The 16,903-nt window shown below is 38.5% G+C and overlaps 1 protein-coding gene across 1 annotated transcript in view; it reads right to left on the minus strand.

Moving 5' to 3' along the window:
• Window positions 1-16,903, minus strand: part of SAMSN1 (SAM domain, SH3 domain and nuclear localization signals 1) — a 35,377-nt gene that overhangs the window by 13,134 nt on the left and 5,340 nt on the right. Inside the window, exons 2-5 of the mRNA XM_082771547.1 lie at window positions 4,631-4,702; window positions 3,897-4,052; window positions 1,755-1,875; window positions 190-341 (exon numbers count right to left, since the gene is read on the minus strand). Of these exons, the coding sequence (XP_082627673.1) occupies window positions 190-341; window positions 1,755-1,875; window positions 3,897-4,052; window positions 4,631-4,702 (501 nt within the window). The remainder of the gene's footprint in view (window positions 1-189; window positions 342-1,754; window positions 1,876-3,896; window positions 4,053-4,630; window positions 4,703-16,903) is intronic.

The raw sequence follows: 16,903 nt of genomic DNA on the forward strand, positions 1-16,903 counted from the left end.
AGCAGCTGACTTAGCATCATTGTCTAAACTAAGTCATTACAGAAGCACTGCAAAAACAGATCTGTATTGCTTTTAGAGTGATGCATGTGCTTAACAGTTAAAAATGTTTTAGCAAGCATATTCTTTCACATGTAAAACATGCCTACAGTGGTCTTACTGGAAAAGAAGAAATCCTGACAGTTGTCTTACCTTAATTTTCAGAGAGTCAGTGTCGTAAGGACTTGGTGTGAAGTCGGTGTGCACTTTGGCTCGACCACAGAACGGCCCACTGTAAGGGACTTCGTCATCAAACCTGAGGCTATCCCTGTTGCTTGTTCCATCAGAGCAGCTGGTCACCCCACCTTAAAGAGAATCAAGTGGAAGCTGAGATCTCCTGCACTTAGTGTCCAGACATTCAGTTCTGCACAGCAGCAGAGAGGAAGGCTTTCAAAAGCACAGAATTAAGAAAGAGCATACTCCACAAGGTTTTGACACATTCCAGGAAAAATACATTCAATAAAAAGCATACTACTACAGACTGAAGAATATAGGTTGGAGATCTTTCATTAACATCTTCCCTAAAATAATCTTTTTCTGGTGATGATACTAATAGACTACACATTTTACTTACAGACTTTTTTGAAATATTACCTCTGCAGATTAATAACATGTACTCTGAAAGTGCAATTTAGAGAATTAATTTTGCTGAACTTCTCCTGTTTATTCAGAGAAATGAAAACAAGTACTGTAGAAGTTATTTTATTTCGTTACAGAGCTAGCTAAAACATCAAAAGAACCTGCATTGCAGAGCAAAATTTTAATCTTATCAACATTTCTGCCTGTCATTTTATCCAAGTTGAGCAATAAAATATCAGCAGAGTAATTCAAGCAAATTTGAGCAAGCTCTGCAATATCCCATCCAAATATGTTTTTAGATAAGAGCAGCAGTGTGTTGGAAGTAAACTCCCATATATAATTTTCACAAATCACATCACAGAAAATGATCATAAAAATGGTTTTGTTTGAGGTGATTGCTTAAGTGCATAGCTCCATCTCAGGGCCAGATAAACAACTAAGTGGAAACGGCCAGGACTGCAATTCAAGCCCCCACTTATGGCTCACGTAATGTCTGCAGTGACAGCACAGCAATATCATCATGGACAGCTGTGACCTGCTGCCCAGGGACTGTCCACAGCAGGGCAATTGAAGATATGTGGAGGCAAACTCGACCTCTCTTCAGATTCGTTCATCCTCCAATTGAGAATACCCAGTTGGGTGTGGGTGTTCAGTGGGATTTCAGAGAAGTAGACTGCATCTCTGCATCATGACCTGAAGCTGCCCAGTCAGGCTCCCATCACCCATCATCTCAGACAGACATCTCACATTGTCTGTCTCACATCCACAGAGTGAAAAATGAACTCACAGCCACTATCTGCAGAGAGGATACTTGTGTGGTTGCACCCAGGAACTGCAACTCAGCAGTGCTACCCCCCCAGAAACATTCATGGTAAGTATCAGCATCATTCACTGTAATCCATGTTGTTGTTAGTGTTATTATATTTTTACTTCTTTTAATATCAACACTCTTAAAAACACTCAGGTTATTTCAGGCATATCTACCTTAGCTGCCCATTTGATCAGATTATATTTTTGTCTGCCAGACTGAAGAGCTGTCTACTACCACATTTTTGATCACCAGGTCTGATACCTCAGACTTAAGCAATAACAATATTGGACCAGGTACTGAATTAGAAGTATGGATATCTTGTACTTACTGGATGAGCTCTGACCACTGTTTAGACTGTAGAGACTTTCCATAGAGTCACTGGCTTTTATGGAGCCCTTCTCAGTGTGTATTCCACCACCAGGATCACTGTCATCTTTTTCTTCTTCATTCTTTAAAAAAAAAATCAGATGTTAACCTAAGATTTATTTTAGTCAAACTTTTTTTTTTTTTTTTTTTTTTTCTTTCACTTTGAATCATCATTGCACTTGGAGATTTATTCATAACTACATTTTATTAAGAACTACTCTAAGAGAGAAGGCATTTTAGGAGTTGATGCCTAGTACTAAGGATACCCAATCCCAACACTATGATCTTGGAGAAATCACTTATCTCCTCTCTGCCCCACTCATGTAATTTCACTTCTTCTCAAGTGATTCTTCATCTCAGAAGACTACAATATATTACAGCGAACAAAGGCTTATAATGAAAAAAATGTAGGTAGCCAAATAAGATGTTTTTTTTCTGATTGTGAGGAAGAAATATAAACTTTAATTATGAAAGCTCATGGCGAAGGCCTTGCTGACACATGTATGTTTTGTACTGAGCCTCTGAAAATCATGGGCACTTTATTTTGCTGGCACACAAGCAAGGGCATTCCAGAGATGGCTTGCACATATGTACAGCATCAATACATGTATGTTTTAGCACCATACTTACTACCTTGGTTAACCTACATATTGGCCTCAGAATCCCATGTATTGCAGAAGTAACAGATGCATTTTTCTCTTACAAAATCTAATGGCGTATGAAATCTGTTCCTGGAATTTATGAAATTAAATCACACCTCAGAAATCACAGTTTATACACTTAACAAATTCAAAACAAGAAGGCCTGTATTTCAGGCACAGATAACTTAGGGATGATGTAACAACTAAGTGAAATAATGCTGAGCTTTCAAAAGAAGGAATTTCTTCAGCAGATTGCATCACATTCTCAATGTGCGTATTATCCTCTTGTACTTAGGACGTTACATCACATTTGCGGAAATGTTAATCATCCATCAGGTGACTGATGGATGTCAAGCAAATATGACACTGCATGTACGGAGACCCATACAGGTACATACAAGGCATAACACTAAAATGAAAGACTATATTGGTTTTCAGCAAGGACAGTGCTTGTTACACCAATCATCGGTATAAGCCATAGATTAATCAGTGGACCAATATCACTGGTCATCATCTATTGCAGGTATGAAGATCACACTATATGTGAGTCCATCCAGGTAATTCATTGAATTTCTTTCATGTGAATGGTTTCTGTTAATGTGCAGAAGATAAATGTTGAAATTATGAGTTTTCTTTCTCATAGTATAAAATTCATGGATTGCAACTTGCTGAATTTTAGCAAAAAATACAAATTAAGGTAAAAAAATAGGATTTCTTGTCTTTGACCTCCAAAACTGCGAAACTTTATGCTTATTAGCATGTTGGGAAGTTTCATGCTTATTTTTCCTAGTTATTTGATGTTGATACATGTATGAGATAGGATGCACACCAGCTAGATTTTTTAGAGATCCTTTTTCCTTATGTGTCTTAAAATTTGGAACTCAGTGACAAAAGATACTGACGAAACAGGGTTTACAGTGCTTAAAACAGATCATATGTTTTTTATATTTAATAAAGATAGCTTCACATAGTAGATAAAAGCAGATAAAACATATGAGTTGTCATGCTGTAGGATGCTGGCTGACCTCTACAAAATGGACTTCGGAAAAAAATCTTGTATTCAAAGATAAATTCTCCAATGAAGCGTTTTATACAGGCTGAGTATCAGACTGATGACTGGGTTCATCCAATACTCCCCTGTGTCCACATCAGGAGATGTTTTATGATACTTACACAAATTCTCCTTGATGACAAAGCAAAATTCGATGACGTAAAACTCCTAGGTCTAACTTGAGCCCTTACTGTGTGATGCTGTACTTGTTTATGTGCATGTGTGTGTACATTAGCATGCACATGAAAGAAAGCATACATATTAGAAGTTGTTTTAATTCAGGACTTTTAACCATGTTTTCATAGAATCTAATAACTGATAGCTGCTTGAAACAAGAACAGGAAAAAATGCACATAACATTGTTACTTCATATGCATTATCACCAAATACAAGATTCTTAAGCCGTGTTTACCATCTCCTCAGAGAGTGCCTTGATGTACTTTTTGCCCATCTTTTTCTTCATGGTAAGGGAAATGGCTCTCATCTTCTTACCCAGGCTTCTTCCATTACTTGCTGCTTTGGTTTGCACTGCATCTCCAACATCACTTACAGTCTCCAGTTCAGACACCTGATTTGAAATAAAAATGTAAGAAACAACTCACCAAGAAAATACAATTTGGTGCAGAGGAATGAGAATTACAGAATAATATTAAGGACACCAATGCAGTTAGGATGACAGAAGTTAGTCACAGCCATTTTCCTGGGGAATAGTATACCTAAAGAGGTTTGCAGCACACCCCTGCACTGCAAATGACAGAAAAAAAATAATCCATCTTTCTGGAATTGTTGTTTCCCTTTGTTTATTGGCCTTAATACAAACAATAGTTGAGGGGATTTATACAGGTTGCTTGAAAACAAAAATGACACATCTGTAGTCTGCATGCATGTGTTGGTTACTTCGGGAACACACCAAAACGAAGTGCACTTTTGCCTTTTTTGAAAACTTGCTTCTAATCTTCACACCAAAGTAAGAAAATTTAAGCATGATTCTGTTGTTCCTTTTGAGCAAGAACTCAGTCATCCAGACAGATCCAGGTACACAAGACAAGTTCTCACCAGTGTAGAATTTATACAACAGTTACTCAATGTTTTTTGCATAACTGTTATGGGAAAGAGATCTGAAGAAAGTAAAAATTTGATACAAACCTCAGCAGAATCATCTGTCTTTGATACTGAGTGATGTCTGAAACGGTCAAAGCTTCCAAAACTACTTGTGCGCTGTAAAGAAAGAGAAGACAAACCTGGAATCACTGTTTTTTTTTTTTTTTCTTTTTTTTTTTCTTTTTTTTTTCTTTTTTTTTTTTCTTTCTGTTTTGAAGGCTTAAATACGGCTGTCAAGTCACCCATTTATATTAAAAAATCCTTTCAAGCTTTCAAGTCATTGGACCGTGAACTGCGGAAACAAAAAAATCCAGTGGAAACAAACGAGGAGGTGACTATATGGAAAACAAGTATTACTGTACTGCTGGAAACAGAAAAATCAATAAGAGAAACAATACCGCTTCAAATACAAATTAGATAATGGCTATGATTCAAGTTCTTTACATCAGTTTCACATAAATATACACAGATATCTGTGAATTACTTCTGGGTTAAATTGTTGTCTGTGTGTTTAGAAATAAAAAGCTATATACATAAGTATTGTGTGAGCCATAGAGTTGGTTATGATCGTGGAAACTTTTCAATTTTTATAGTTTACTTTCATGGCTGTGGAAACTGTCCAGGCTTCTTTACCAACAGGAATAGTCAAGGGCCACTGTGTAATGTGAATGCATTTTGTGCAAATTGTGTATGTTGTGGAGGAGTAACAGAATAATCAGGCAGGCCCCACAGTTTTGTTGATGACAAGTCAGAGATGCCTTTAAATCTGTTCCTAATATCAGAGAGAATTTGGACATTTATCAACTATACAGAGTCCTTAAGGGCTTGTTTTTACATCTTCACCAGTACTCAATGCTATGTCTGGAATTAATCCTTTTTTAAAAACTCTTTACCCTTACATACAAAACAAATGTATTTTAATGCAGTGTCCGGTTTCTTGAGTGGGGCTTACTATTATATACAATGCAATATCATCTCAGTTTGTTTCTAAGTGTTCAAAATCCCTCCTGGAGGAAAAGAAAAAACAGCTTTGAACTAAATAGCAAACCACAAACTCTTTGCACATCTTGAATGATTTAACAAGTGATTTCAGACTACCTGGTTACACACTTTTCTGGATTTATTCATCCATTACTTTGCCTACATGATTTCAACCAAACTGATTCCTTGCTCCATTGCTTATATTCCCCCCAGCCACATGAGCCTTCTTTTCCTCTTCCCCTGGTTTCTAACATGCCTGTCATGCCCCCTTCCTTTGGCATCTCCAGCTAACTCTTTTCACTGTTATCTGGGAAATCTGCAAGCCTGAAAAGGACCTGCTAGCTCCTTGCATTGCGCTATCATTTCAACTTTCACATCTTCTCTACCAGGTAAGGTAGTTTGAGAGGGTACTGAGGTGGATCATCCATTGGGTAAGAAAAGAGGAGGACAAAAGGGCTTGTTTAATAGCTGATCCAATTGCCCACTTTTGTGCTGCAGACATGGTAAATGCTGGTATAAACCTGCTTCCAGTGAAGCTAAGGGGAAATCTCTCCACAAATGTAAAAGGAGCAGAAGAACACAAACACTGAGTGCTTTAGGAAATGCTGCCCTTACAGTGCCTGTCCTCCAGGTCCCTATCCAGATGACTGGGTTAGTAATGCTGTTGAAGTGATGTGGTCTGAATTGCTGGAAGACCAGACCTTTTAGAGCTGATGCCTAAGTAAAAATTTCAGCTTTTGGGGTCTTGCTGAGTACTGATACAGTACTGTGCCTGCTCTGCCCCTCTGCCCACAGTCACCAAGATGTTGTTCACTGCCCTGTCTCCATACACTCTCCTTTCCTGGCAGTAGTTAGTCTTCTGAGAGACTCAGCACTAATGCTGCCATACTCCTGATGCAGTACAGGGTGACAAGTTGACATTCAGTCTTCACAGCTGTAGTCTGGTTTTAAGGAAGGAGTTCATCAAAATGATACTAGCTATGAGGATCACACACACACCTCCCCTGAGTATTTCCATCCGGGAAGAACCCCATCTTATTCTGTCCCTGCTCATAAATCATAAGGTTACTACACGTATTAGCTTCTTTATCACTTACACACAGTCACTTTTAAACTAAAAATAGTTTGCAGAGGGGAAAAAGTAAGACAAAGAAAAGCAACGAGAAGCCACGTGAAAATACTTTGTCTTAAGTCTCTATTTCTGAAGAAGAAAATTTGCCTCTCCTGGAACAGAACTGAAAACAAAAACTCCCCACTGTTTCATTTCCCTGTTTTTCCACCTACACTTATTTATTAACAACCCCCTGCATCCCCAGATAAATAAATAAATAATGTGGACATAGCAGTGGGAGAGGCCTGAGCACAACCAGATAGGAGAAGAAAGTGTGCCCACATTTTGGGTCCATGTTCTAACCATTGCAGCTTAAGAGAAAAAGAAATAACACTTTTTTTTTTTTTTTTTTTTTTTCACTTATATTTCTAGGCCTATCTCACCTGAAAAATATTTCCAGCCAAAGGTTATTTGAAGAAGCTGACCCAGATTTGTGAGTATTTTTGGACAAGTAAAATGACATTTACTATTCACTGAGGTGAAAAAAAAAAAAAGAAAAAAAAGAAAAAAAAAAAAAAAACAAAAAACCAAAAAACAAAAAACCTGCACATCTCTGCTCTTAATTGATTGTAATCTCACAGAAAATCTCTGTTGGGTAAACATTGTGGTTTATTTGTTTATTTTTACCCTGTGAAGTTGAAAAAGACCATTTAGACTGTACACTTTAATTTTATCTAAAATTCCCATATAGAACTTTGCTATTAACTAGATGAAAAATATCCTGTGACAAGAGGTTAGCTCAATAGTATGATATAAAAACACAGCCCTAAGGATTATGGTTCTATTAGACAGGATTAACACCTTTCACTGGCTTGTCAACCCAGCCAAATGTGCCCTGAAGCATGGAGCGGGAGGCTGGGATTCACAGCAACGTTGGGAAGGTATAAAATAGTCTCACACAGTGATCTCTAAACATACACTGACCTTTCTGTTGCATTCAATCACTTGAAGATGTCTAGTAGGAATAACTGTATATTAAAGTGCAGATGTGCTGCAAATACTTTAAAAGGAACAAGAGGAAAAACATTGTTTATTGTTGGTCTTACCTATAAACAGCTTCAGCACAGGGAAATCAGTTATTCTTTTTTGACCCTTGAAACAACCTTATATTCTATGTGGCCAGAAGCCTTGGGCTATTTTGTAGTATACTTCAGTGTTGTTTCATCCCTATTAAATATTAATAAGGGTTACAGGATGATTTCCACTCTTCTAGATAATGGTCTTGTTGCACTGGAGAGTACTAAATAGGGCTGCTTCAGCACTTCTCTATACTAACTTTTTCCATTAAGTAATCAATAGCTACCACCTTTTAAAAATGTATTCAACCCCATTATACTGATAACAAAAGGCAGATTTAGGAGCAATGGGCTGCAGGGGAGCAGGACGATGACTTTCAGTAGTTTCAGTCACTGCATTAGTGTCAGGGAACACCTACCCTGTGAAGATATGGCCAGGCCTTTTTTCCAGTGGAGGGGAAGCTTTTAAAGTAAATGCAAAGCTACTAGGAGAAAATACACTGTTGACTTTTGATACCAGTGTTCAGCATCCTATAAGATTAAGTGATTTTGCTGGCTGGATTCATGGAAGAGCTACCAGTGGATATGTTAAGCAAATATTAATTTGCTCAGTAAAATCTAATGGAGGCATGGGCAGGGACCGAGGGAGAACACTTATTTCTCCACATAATGACCGATCAAATAATTTCTACAAGTCAATGCACTAATTTTTATCCTTTCCCCTCTGGTATACCTAATTAGCATAATGGAAAATGTCAAAGATGTTTCAATATTTTAAATCCTTCTTCAATCTTTTTCCTTATCTTCAGTCCCCTGAAATTTGGGAACTTTATTTAATCGTTTTTGAAGTGGTAAATAACATCTAATCACTATTTATCTTAATTTGGACAGTGTGCAGTTTGTGATCTGGTTTGTCTGCAAATAGACTATCATTTTCCCCTGAAAAGGGTATGGTATACAAATAGAAAAACAGCAGCAAAAAAAGGTGCTGCAAAACATATCTTTTTGTTATAAAACACCCTTCCATTATAGCGCATATCATCAAAAAGTCAGGTAGGTCTTACGATAAACTAGTCAGAGCTTCTCCATGTCTAAGGACAAACTCTGAGCCAAAACTGACAGCGGTCATCCTGCTAAATAATCATTCTTGGTGCTATTCATCTCTTATCTTCCTTTGGACAATTTAGAATGCTCAGAGATATCTATCCCTGCTGTGAGAAATTCTGGCTTATTACATTTTACTTCAAGTCCTATTCAAAATAGAATTTCAGTCCAGCATGATGCAATGGCTTTGTACTGACCCTTTTGCACAAGTAAATCTCTTCAAATTCATCCATGCATTTTCATTTTTAGCTTCCATTCAACCTTAGACTACCCAGATCTGTAGGCTGTGCAAGGGCAAATGCAGTCACTGAGTAACAAAAAGGGAGCTCAGTGTGTTGCCCAATTTCCTCTCCTGCCTTAGACACCTCTATTCTTCCCTCTCTGCTCAGAAGAAGCCACAGCAGCTCCCAAGACGACAGTCTGTGCTTGCTGCTTTGATCAATGGTGATAAGTGGAGCCCGCGATCTGATTCATTTCACCTGTTCTTAGCTGCTCCCAGTCCCTTCAGAATCAGGATACTGTGCTGGGAATGAAATAACAAACTACCAAAGTGGGGATGAATATAACCACTCTGTTAGCTTATCTTAATTCTTGCACAAATATTCAAAGAAAATTCTCTCCTACTTTCCCAGAAGGCAAGATAGTAAGTTTTAGCTTTTGGGTTGTTCTGTGTAAAACAACAACAACAAAACCCCCTTGCACTTCTGTATAAAGAATGAGTATTTGCATACATGATTCAGTAACTTAAAAGTGTAACAAAGAAGTAAAAAAAAAATAAAGGACATCACAACCTCCCTACCTCAGGGATTTTTCCTATTTACACATTAGTTACACATATAGAACATCTGACCACTAACCAAGCTATTAATATAACTTTATAGCCCACTGAAACATGGCCTAAACCTTGTACTTCACCAGTCAAAAGCAATAAAAAAGATACAGCTTGTTCTTGCTAACTCAAATAGGGCAATCTACTGAAATGGCACTTTTAACTGGCTTAAAAATGACTCTATAAAAGACTCCAGTTGTTAACTTGGCCCACTATTTGTGGTCTGCATGGAGGTGGGGAGTGAGGAGAGCAGGGTGGGCTTTGAGCAAGGCTCCTGCCTTGAAGCTTCAGAGCAAGCACCCTAATTTTAATGGCAGAAAATAACTAGAAACTAAGAGCTGTGTAAAATAACAAGTTTGTCATACTTAACACTCCCCCAGGTCAACGAACTTCACTCGTGGAAGTAAACTCCGAGCAGCCCTGTTATCAATGCCCCTGGCAGGCACCAGCCCCAAGCCAATGGTGACATACAGCAGGCGGTGCAGCCAGGGACCTGACCCAAGGACACCCAGTGCAGGGCAGAGAGCCAGGGGCCACTGCCATTACAGCAGAGTAAGCAAGGGTGCAGGGCTCCACAGGGTGGGGGCCCGTTTCTGCAAACTTTCCTTGGGAATAGGCACTAACAATATCTGTCCTGCAGCTGAGTTTTACAAAAGATATGAGCAGGGATGGGAGGGGATACAACTCTTCTTTGAATTCTGTTTACCACTGTAGAACTTGGATCCTTGCAATCAGTGTTTGGAGTCTGTGACTGGGGATATAGATTTTTTTTTTTTCTAGCCTTTTTTTCTTAACTTGGAAAAGGAGATAAAGCAACTAACTGCTCAAGTCAGTTGCTTGGTCAGTGAGTGACAGCATTCAACACCTTGTGGGGTGGGAACTTTTACAGGAGATAGAGAAAATGTACATTTTAAACAGCACTATTGCTGCCCAGTTGTTGCAGAGCACTCCCACCCCCCCCAGTGAGAAAAGGCTCCCAGTGCTCTTCTGGCAACCTGGCCAAGTCTGGGAGCATGCATGCAGGTTTTGGCAATAATTATGTAATTAAGACTTTATTATTTATATGACATTTAATTAAAAGTGACTTTCAGTGGCACACAAAACCATGAAAAGAAAATGACTTTAAAAGAAGGTTAAGGATGTGTGACAAACTCAGAGGAGCTATGAAAATGACAGCTAAGGACTTGGCATGATGTGCACCTCTACTGCACTGTTATCCTTTTATATCCTTCACTTACACATGGGCAGAAACACTGAGGGACAAGCTTGGAAATCCACCCTCCACAAAACAGTGACCACAGTGAAGGGGAGTGTTATGTGAGCAAAGACTGGTTAAACACTGCATAAGCATTGGAGGCTTTGGTCTTTAATCCCTTAAATAACAACATCTTTTCTTTCCCGAACCTTCCTCCTCCTGAACCACAGCAATTCGCATACAAATTCTTGTATTTTACAAATGAATTGCCTTGTTTCAATTAAAGTCCTTTCTCTACTTCCTTATACAGCATGATATTATTAATGCTGGGTGTTATCCTGGCCCTGACCTTGCAGGGCTCAGTCGGATTTCTCTTGTGAGAGAAATTACGTTGTTCTGCAGGACGGGCTTTAAGAGAAGATGAAAATATGTGCGCAAAAAGGTGAGCCAAGAAGAATGAAGTGCCTGAGGAGTCAGTTTTGCAGGGAGCTCTGAGCCCATCCTGCACACATAGAGTGGAATAGGCTGCTTGGTCTGCGTCCCCTCCCAGAGGAGGCAGAGTTCTCCTCTGTGTGGTTATTGTGGGCAGCAAGGACCCCCACCGCCACATCATGCTGTACAAAGACCACAGGTGGAACAGCGCAGGGATCCACAGCATGTCTGAGGACTTTGCTGTCCTCTTCTGCATGGCTGAGAAGTGGCTGCAGCCGCCGATGGCCAGCCCTGCAGCACAGTGGGAGGGATGATGCTTTGGTTGGAGCCTCTGTGACTTGGCTGTCGTACCACAGCCGTATGAGATCCCTTGCAAGGGTCATTTCGGTGGCATCAGGAGACTCCTTGCCTGTCTTGCACTTCATTCAAGCACAGTGTGGGAGCTGGTCCTGCTCCTATGGGAGTCACCGTGAATGAAATGCAGCTGCTATATTCCTTGCTAGGCAGAGGCACATTTTGAGCAGAAGATATTCCTTCAGATGACCTTCCAAAGGGAAACAAGATTAAAAAGTAACCTCTAAGTCACGGTTAAATCTGACTGTCTCAAAAGCTCGTTTGGTTTTTTGAAGAGTAAGCAAACTTTAGAAAACCCTTGTACAAGTTTTACTGCAGTCCTGCAGCCTTATCCTTGACAACAGGTAATGACCAACAATAAGCTAATTCTAAGAAACTTGGGGGGGAGGGAGGGAAGAGAGGGAGTTAGTTTTTATTACTTTTAAATGAGTGTTTGATACATCATGTTGGTTCCTCTGATTAATGTTCACAGCAAACTCAGCCATTGGAGTTGTAATGTTTCTGCAAGCTTCCCTACAGCAAAGCTTAGCCATTAATTCAGTGGCATATGTCAGCTCAGCAGAGCAAGGTCACTCTTCTCTTTCAAGGGGAACCTTTTTAGAAATAATAAAACTGACAGAAAGTTCTTTTTTGCATGCTTTATGTCACCTGAGGTTGAGTGCTGCAGTTAATATCACAGAGCTTATAAACATTCCCATCTTCAGCAGTCTCCAACCCCACTGGGCTCTTGGAACCTAAACTTTTTTTTTTTTTTTTAAGTAATATAGTGACAGCTTTATGTGGGGCAGATATACTGTATGTAATCCTAAATGAGTAAAAAATGAGTAAAAAATTGAACAAATCTTTTCTTAGGCTCTTTAGAGGAGAAATTTTGGAAGTCAATAAGAGACTGCTGATAATGCAGTATGGATTTAGGATGTTAGTGCTTAGAGGAAAAAAAAATAAAGACTTTGATAATTTGTCTCCGTGGATTCTTGTACCTTTGGCTAAAGGGTGGAGAGGAGAGGGGGGAACATGACACAGTTAAAATGTTACTGGTCCACCTTGTTTCCATTTCACTGTTAACTAATACTGCAGGCTGGAAATCTGTGTAGGCATGTAATGTAAAGGAGAACGCAAAGTTAATTGATGTATTTATGGAATCATTTCAAAGTTGCAAGTAAATAGAAATGTGTTAGTCATCTGTTATGACAACTAATCGCAACTGAATGGAACTGGAACTTATTTATCGGAATACAAATATTACAAAGCATGATAAACAAACTTACTGCTGGAGAATAAGATCCAAACAATAGGTCAATTTCCTCCCCTCATTATCTCCCTTCAGACATCCTGACTGCACTTGATTAATGAATCCATAGTGAGATTAGCTGAAATTGCCTTAATGGAGATGCAATGCAGTGGAGAAGCAAAATTTAGTGTGGTATCTATCATCAGTCATTGTGAATTTTAGTGTTTCATCAAATCTATATATCCATTTATTTACATTATTTTTATCTTGGAGAACAATAAAAATCAAACAAAAGACTATACTCATTACAGTGGGTTAACTTTTGGCTCCTTTAAAATGATGACCAGTGTCACCATGCTTTTTTTCCTTCATATATCCTCCCTTGTCAGAAAGCTGAGCTCCAGTGTTGGCTTATTGCCATCAAATGGCCAAAGTTATCTTAATTATCCAGTTGAAGAAAACATACTTTGAATTTCATTGCAGCCTTGCAAGCTTCAAAACCCAGACATACTTGTTTGCACAAAATATGCATGGGAATCCTAAATGTTTGTTAGAAATTTGAGTATAAATAAATACATAAAATGAGCTTCTTGTTTTGGACCAGTTGAAATAAAGTTTCCAATTCAGAGTTTCCTACTGATTTAGGAACGTGTAAGAATACATCTTAGTGTACGTGACATGGTATGTGAGATTCTGGGCTTTCTTTGTAGCGTAAGTCCTATCACTGCAATCCTGGGGTGGTGGTGGGGATGAGAATAAATCTAGTTCTCCGAAGACAAGATAGCATCCTGATTCTGTTCAGGTCATTTTTATATCAGAAAGGAACAAATACAATCCACAGCTCAGCGCAGGTACTGGATATGGCAAATGGTACCCATCTAGTATCATCAATTCCCCTTTCTCTGTTTGATTATCTCTGTGGCAGTGGGGTTACTATGACCACAGCTCAGTGGAAGACTAAGATTTCATTTCACGAAAAACAAATTCACTAGACATTTGGATTGTATTTTCTTTCAGATGCCTGACAAAATTGAGGCTAAGCTCTTACAACCACCAGAAAAATGGTGCATAATTGAGAGACACAAATGAGATGATGCTATCAAGGAACACGTAGCAATGAAAGGTTTGAGGAGTTATATGAAGCCCCAAAACAAGGCCATACTCAAAATCCTTCTCAAATCTGGCCTATGGCTGCAAAGAAGATCGCATTATCTACAAGGTTTTAAACTTTCATGAATAGCAGGAACATATTTGCTTCTACCATTCCTTCAGATACTTTCCAAAATCCCAAACACATAGTTTTCAAGCATTTTCTCCAGGTAGGCACAATGACCAAGAGACTCTCACTAATCAAACAAATATAAACTCTATTAGAGAGACAGGAAGAAAGTCATGGAAGTACCCCAACAGGCTATATCAGAAGAGCTTTGCCATGTACTTGGGGTTAGAGCTGGATGACTGCTGTACCATCATCAGTTATTATATGCACTCACTACACAAGCTTTGAGCTTTTCATCCGTCAGTGAACCATGTCCCCTTTTCAGTTCTGTGAAGCACTTTTTAGACTTAACATATGATCTTTAAAAGGAGGCAGACAGAAAGAGGAATGAGAGAAATACAGTGCAGCTGTGGAGAATGAAACCAATTCATGAGCAGTAATGCTCAACATCAGCTTTGCTGAGGTGAAGGCAGCCGAGAGTCAAGCTTTGTAAACTCATTCAGCTGCATTGGTTACTTTGTCATCTCTTCTTTACACATCTGCACTTGGCTGTGCTGTTGCTACGTGAAGCTGATTTCTTTATCTTGTTACTGCACGCTGACAGTGACAAAGCTCCATCTTGATCTTAAACATAAAGGCAGAGGGAAAACATGAAATTACACCACAGTTTTTCTATGCTTTCTAGTTGAATGGCAGTCCTGCAGTGCTTCTGTTTTCCCTGAAGAAGCCATCAGAAACCCTGCAGAAAATCTTAAACCCAAGTACTCAAGTATTTCACTAACCCCAAGTATCATTTACCTTTCAACATGCCTGAAAGAACAGCAAACTTACCACACATTCTGAATGAGGTCAACATGACCAAGAAGAGGAACTCACTACTTCCTAAAATTCTCAGTAAGTAATTGTTTAGCATCCCGTGAAAAACAAGGACAGATATGTCAGGTTACTTGGTTGTTCTTGTGAAGAAGATAAAAGAGATGAAGGTATGAAAGGGTAAGAAAAGAACTAAAACTTCATCCATAAGACATAATGACACAAAACGTTAGATGGATAATAAAATCTTTGTCCCAGAGAAGGGCTTTCTTTTTGGCTTAAATGCTGGATGATGGCTAGGAATAACAGACCCTTTGCAGTTGATGTTCAGCATACCAGAAAGATGCCTGTAGATGTTAGAACTAGTAACTAAGCAGCGTAAAGTCTGTGTACAAGTGAAATCACCATGCAGCTTTCTGTGTATCCTTGGAATAAACATGCAGAGATATACTGGAAAAAAAGTTGCAGTATGATGCATAATACATGCAGAAAAAAGAAGCAGCTTTTTTTTTTTTTTTTAAAGAAGCAGCTTTGTGGAAGTAGTTCAAAATCTCCAGATTTCTCTCAGGGCTGGAATTTCAACCTCAAGTTTGGAAAAAAGAAAAAAAGTAAGATGATGCTCTTCCGCTATGTAAGCAAAATAAAGTATAAACACCTAGAAAGGTAAGAACATGCAAATATAGAAAAGATTTCCCTTGGGAAAAAGATAGGTGGTCATTCATCATCCTCTGGAATATTAACACACATGCACACAGACTCCTTCATCTGATGTATGAAACAAAGTTTTCCATTACAATGGATTAAAGGACACATGACTTGCTAAATATTCAGAGCATATATAACCTCTAGCCTGTTGCCGAGCAGAAAAATGTCTAGAGCAAAACCACAGACCTTGATAATTTGTGGAAGTAAGTGAAACTGCTTCTAACAACTGAAGTAATCCTGCTGTCTCTGTTACAAGCTTTCAGAAGATAAAGCTTACAGGATATTGGGACTACAGAGGCCCAGAAGACTTCTCTTTTCATTTCCTGGTGTGGGTTTTGCTAGGGATTTCAGCCCAACACAGCAAGAGGTTCATTCTTCTGGCTAAAGTATTTGTAGCCACCCAAAAACTGCTTATACCTGCCAGCGACAGATTTATAAATTCAGTCTGGATTTATATATAATACAGATTACTGGAAAGATATTGAAACCTCCAAAGAACTTTAGGCCACATCCTCTGCCCTGCCCCTACACAGATACTGCTTTTTACAAACAATGACCTGGCCAGTGTTTGATTTAAGAGTATTTTGGGTTTCCTAGAAACACAGTATTGAAGTTGAATGCTTTATAAAGCTAGTTAAAGAATCAGAAGGCAACTAATGCTGATTTATATCACCTTGGTATTTGTGTTACAGTACTTATCAGAGAGTACAGTTATAACTGTTGTGGTTGATAATCAGATTTCCAGAAATGGCTGGAGAATGTAGTTCAGACATGTTTCTTGAAATGTCCTTGCTTGCTTAGAAAAACAAAGAAAGAATTGCACTGGTTTTGTTTGTTTGTTTTTAAATTTAAGCAAAATTCACATTAATGTGAAAATATTCCCCTCAGAAAATTTGTTTTAGAATATTTTGTTATCTAAGGGCTTAAGCCTGGGTAGCAAAGGTAAATCAAGTAAGGGAATAAATAAGAAATGGCCTGAATTTTAAATATTTTATTTTAGTTTATTTTATTTTATTTTAGTTTAACATGCAAGCTAGTCAAGAGTTGTGTGAGTCCTCATGATCCTTTGTATTGTTCTGAGCATCAGAATGTGGAGTCTGGATATCTTAACAGCCTCGTGGCAAAGGGGAGGAGAAAGATAGTTGTTCCTTCAAAACAAAGACCCTGGACCCTTACTTACTCTCTGGTGAGAAAACAAAATTCCAGAAATTTCAAAATCTTATTTTGAAAGAGATATACTATCATATAAGTTAGGAAACAGTCTGAAAACAAACAAACAAACAAAAAAACACAAGCAAACAAACGAAAAAAACACTTTATGGACCTGC

This window comes from Aythya marila, assembly GCF_965140915.1.
Source record: "Aythya marila genome assembly, chromosome: 1".
Lineage (NCBI taxonomy): Eukaryota > Metazoa > Chordata > Aves > Anseriformes > Anatidae > Aythya > Aythya marila.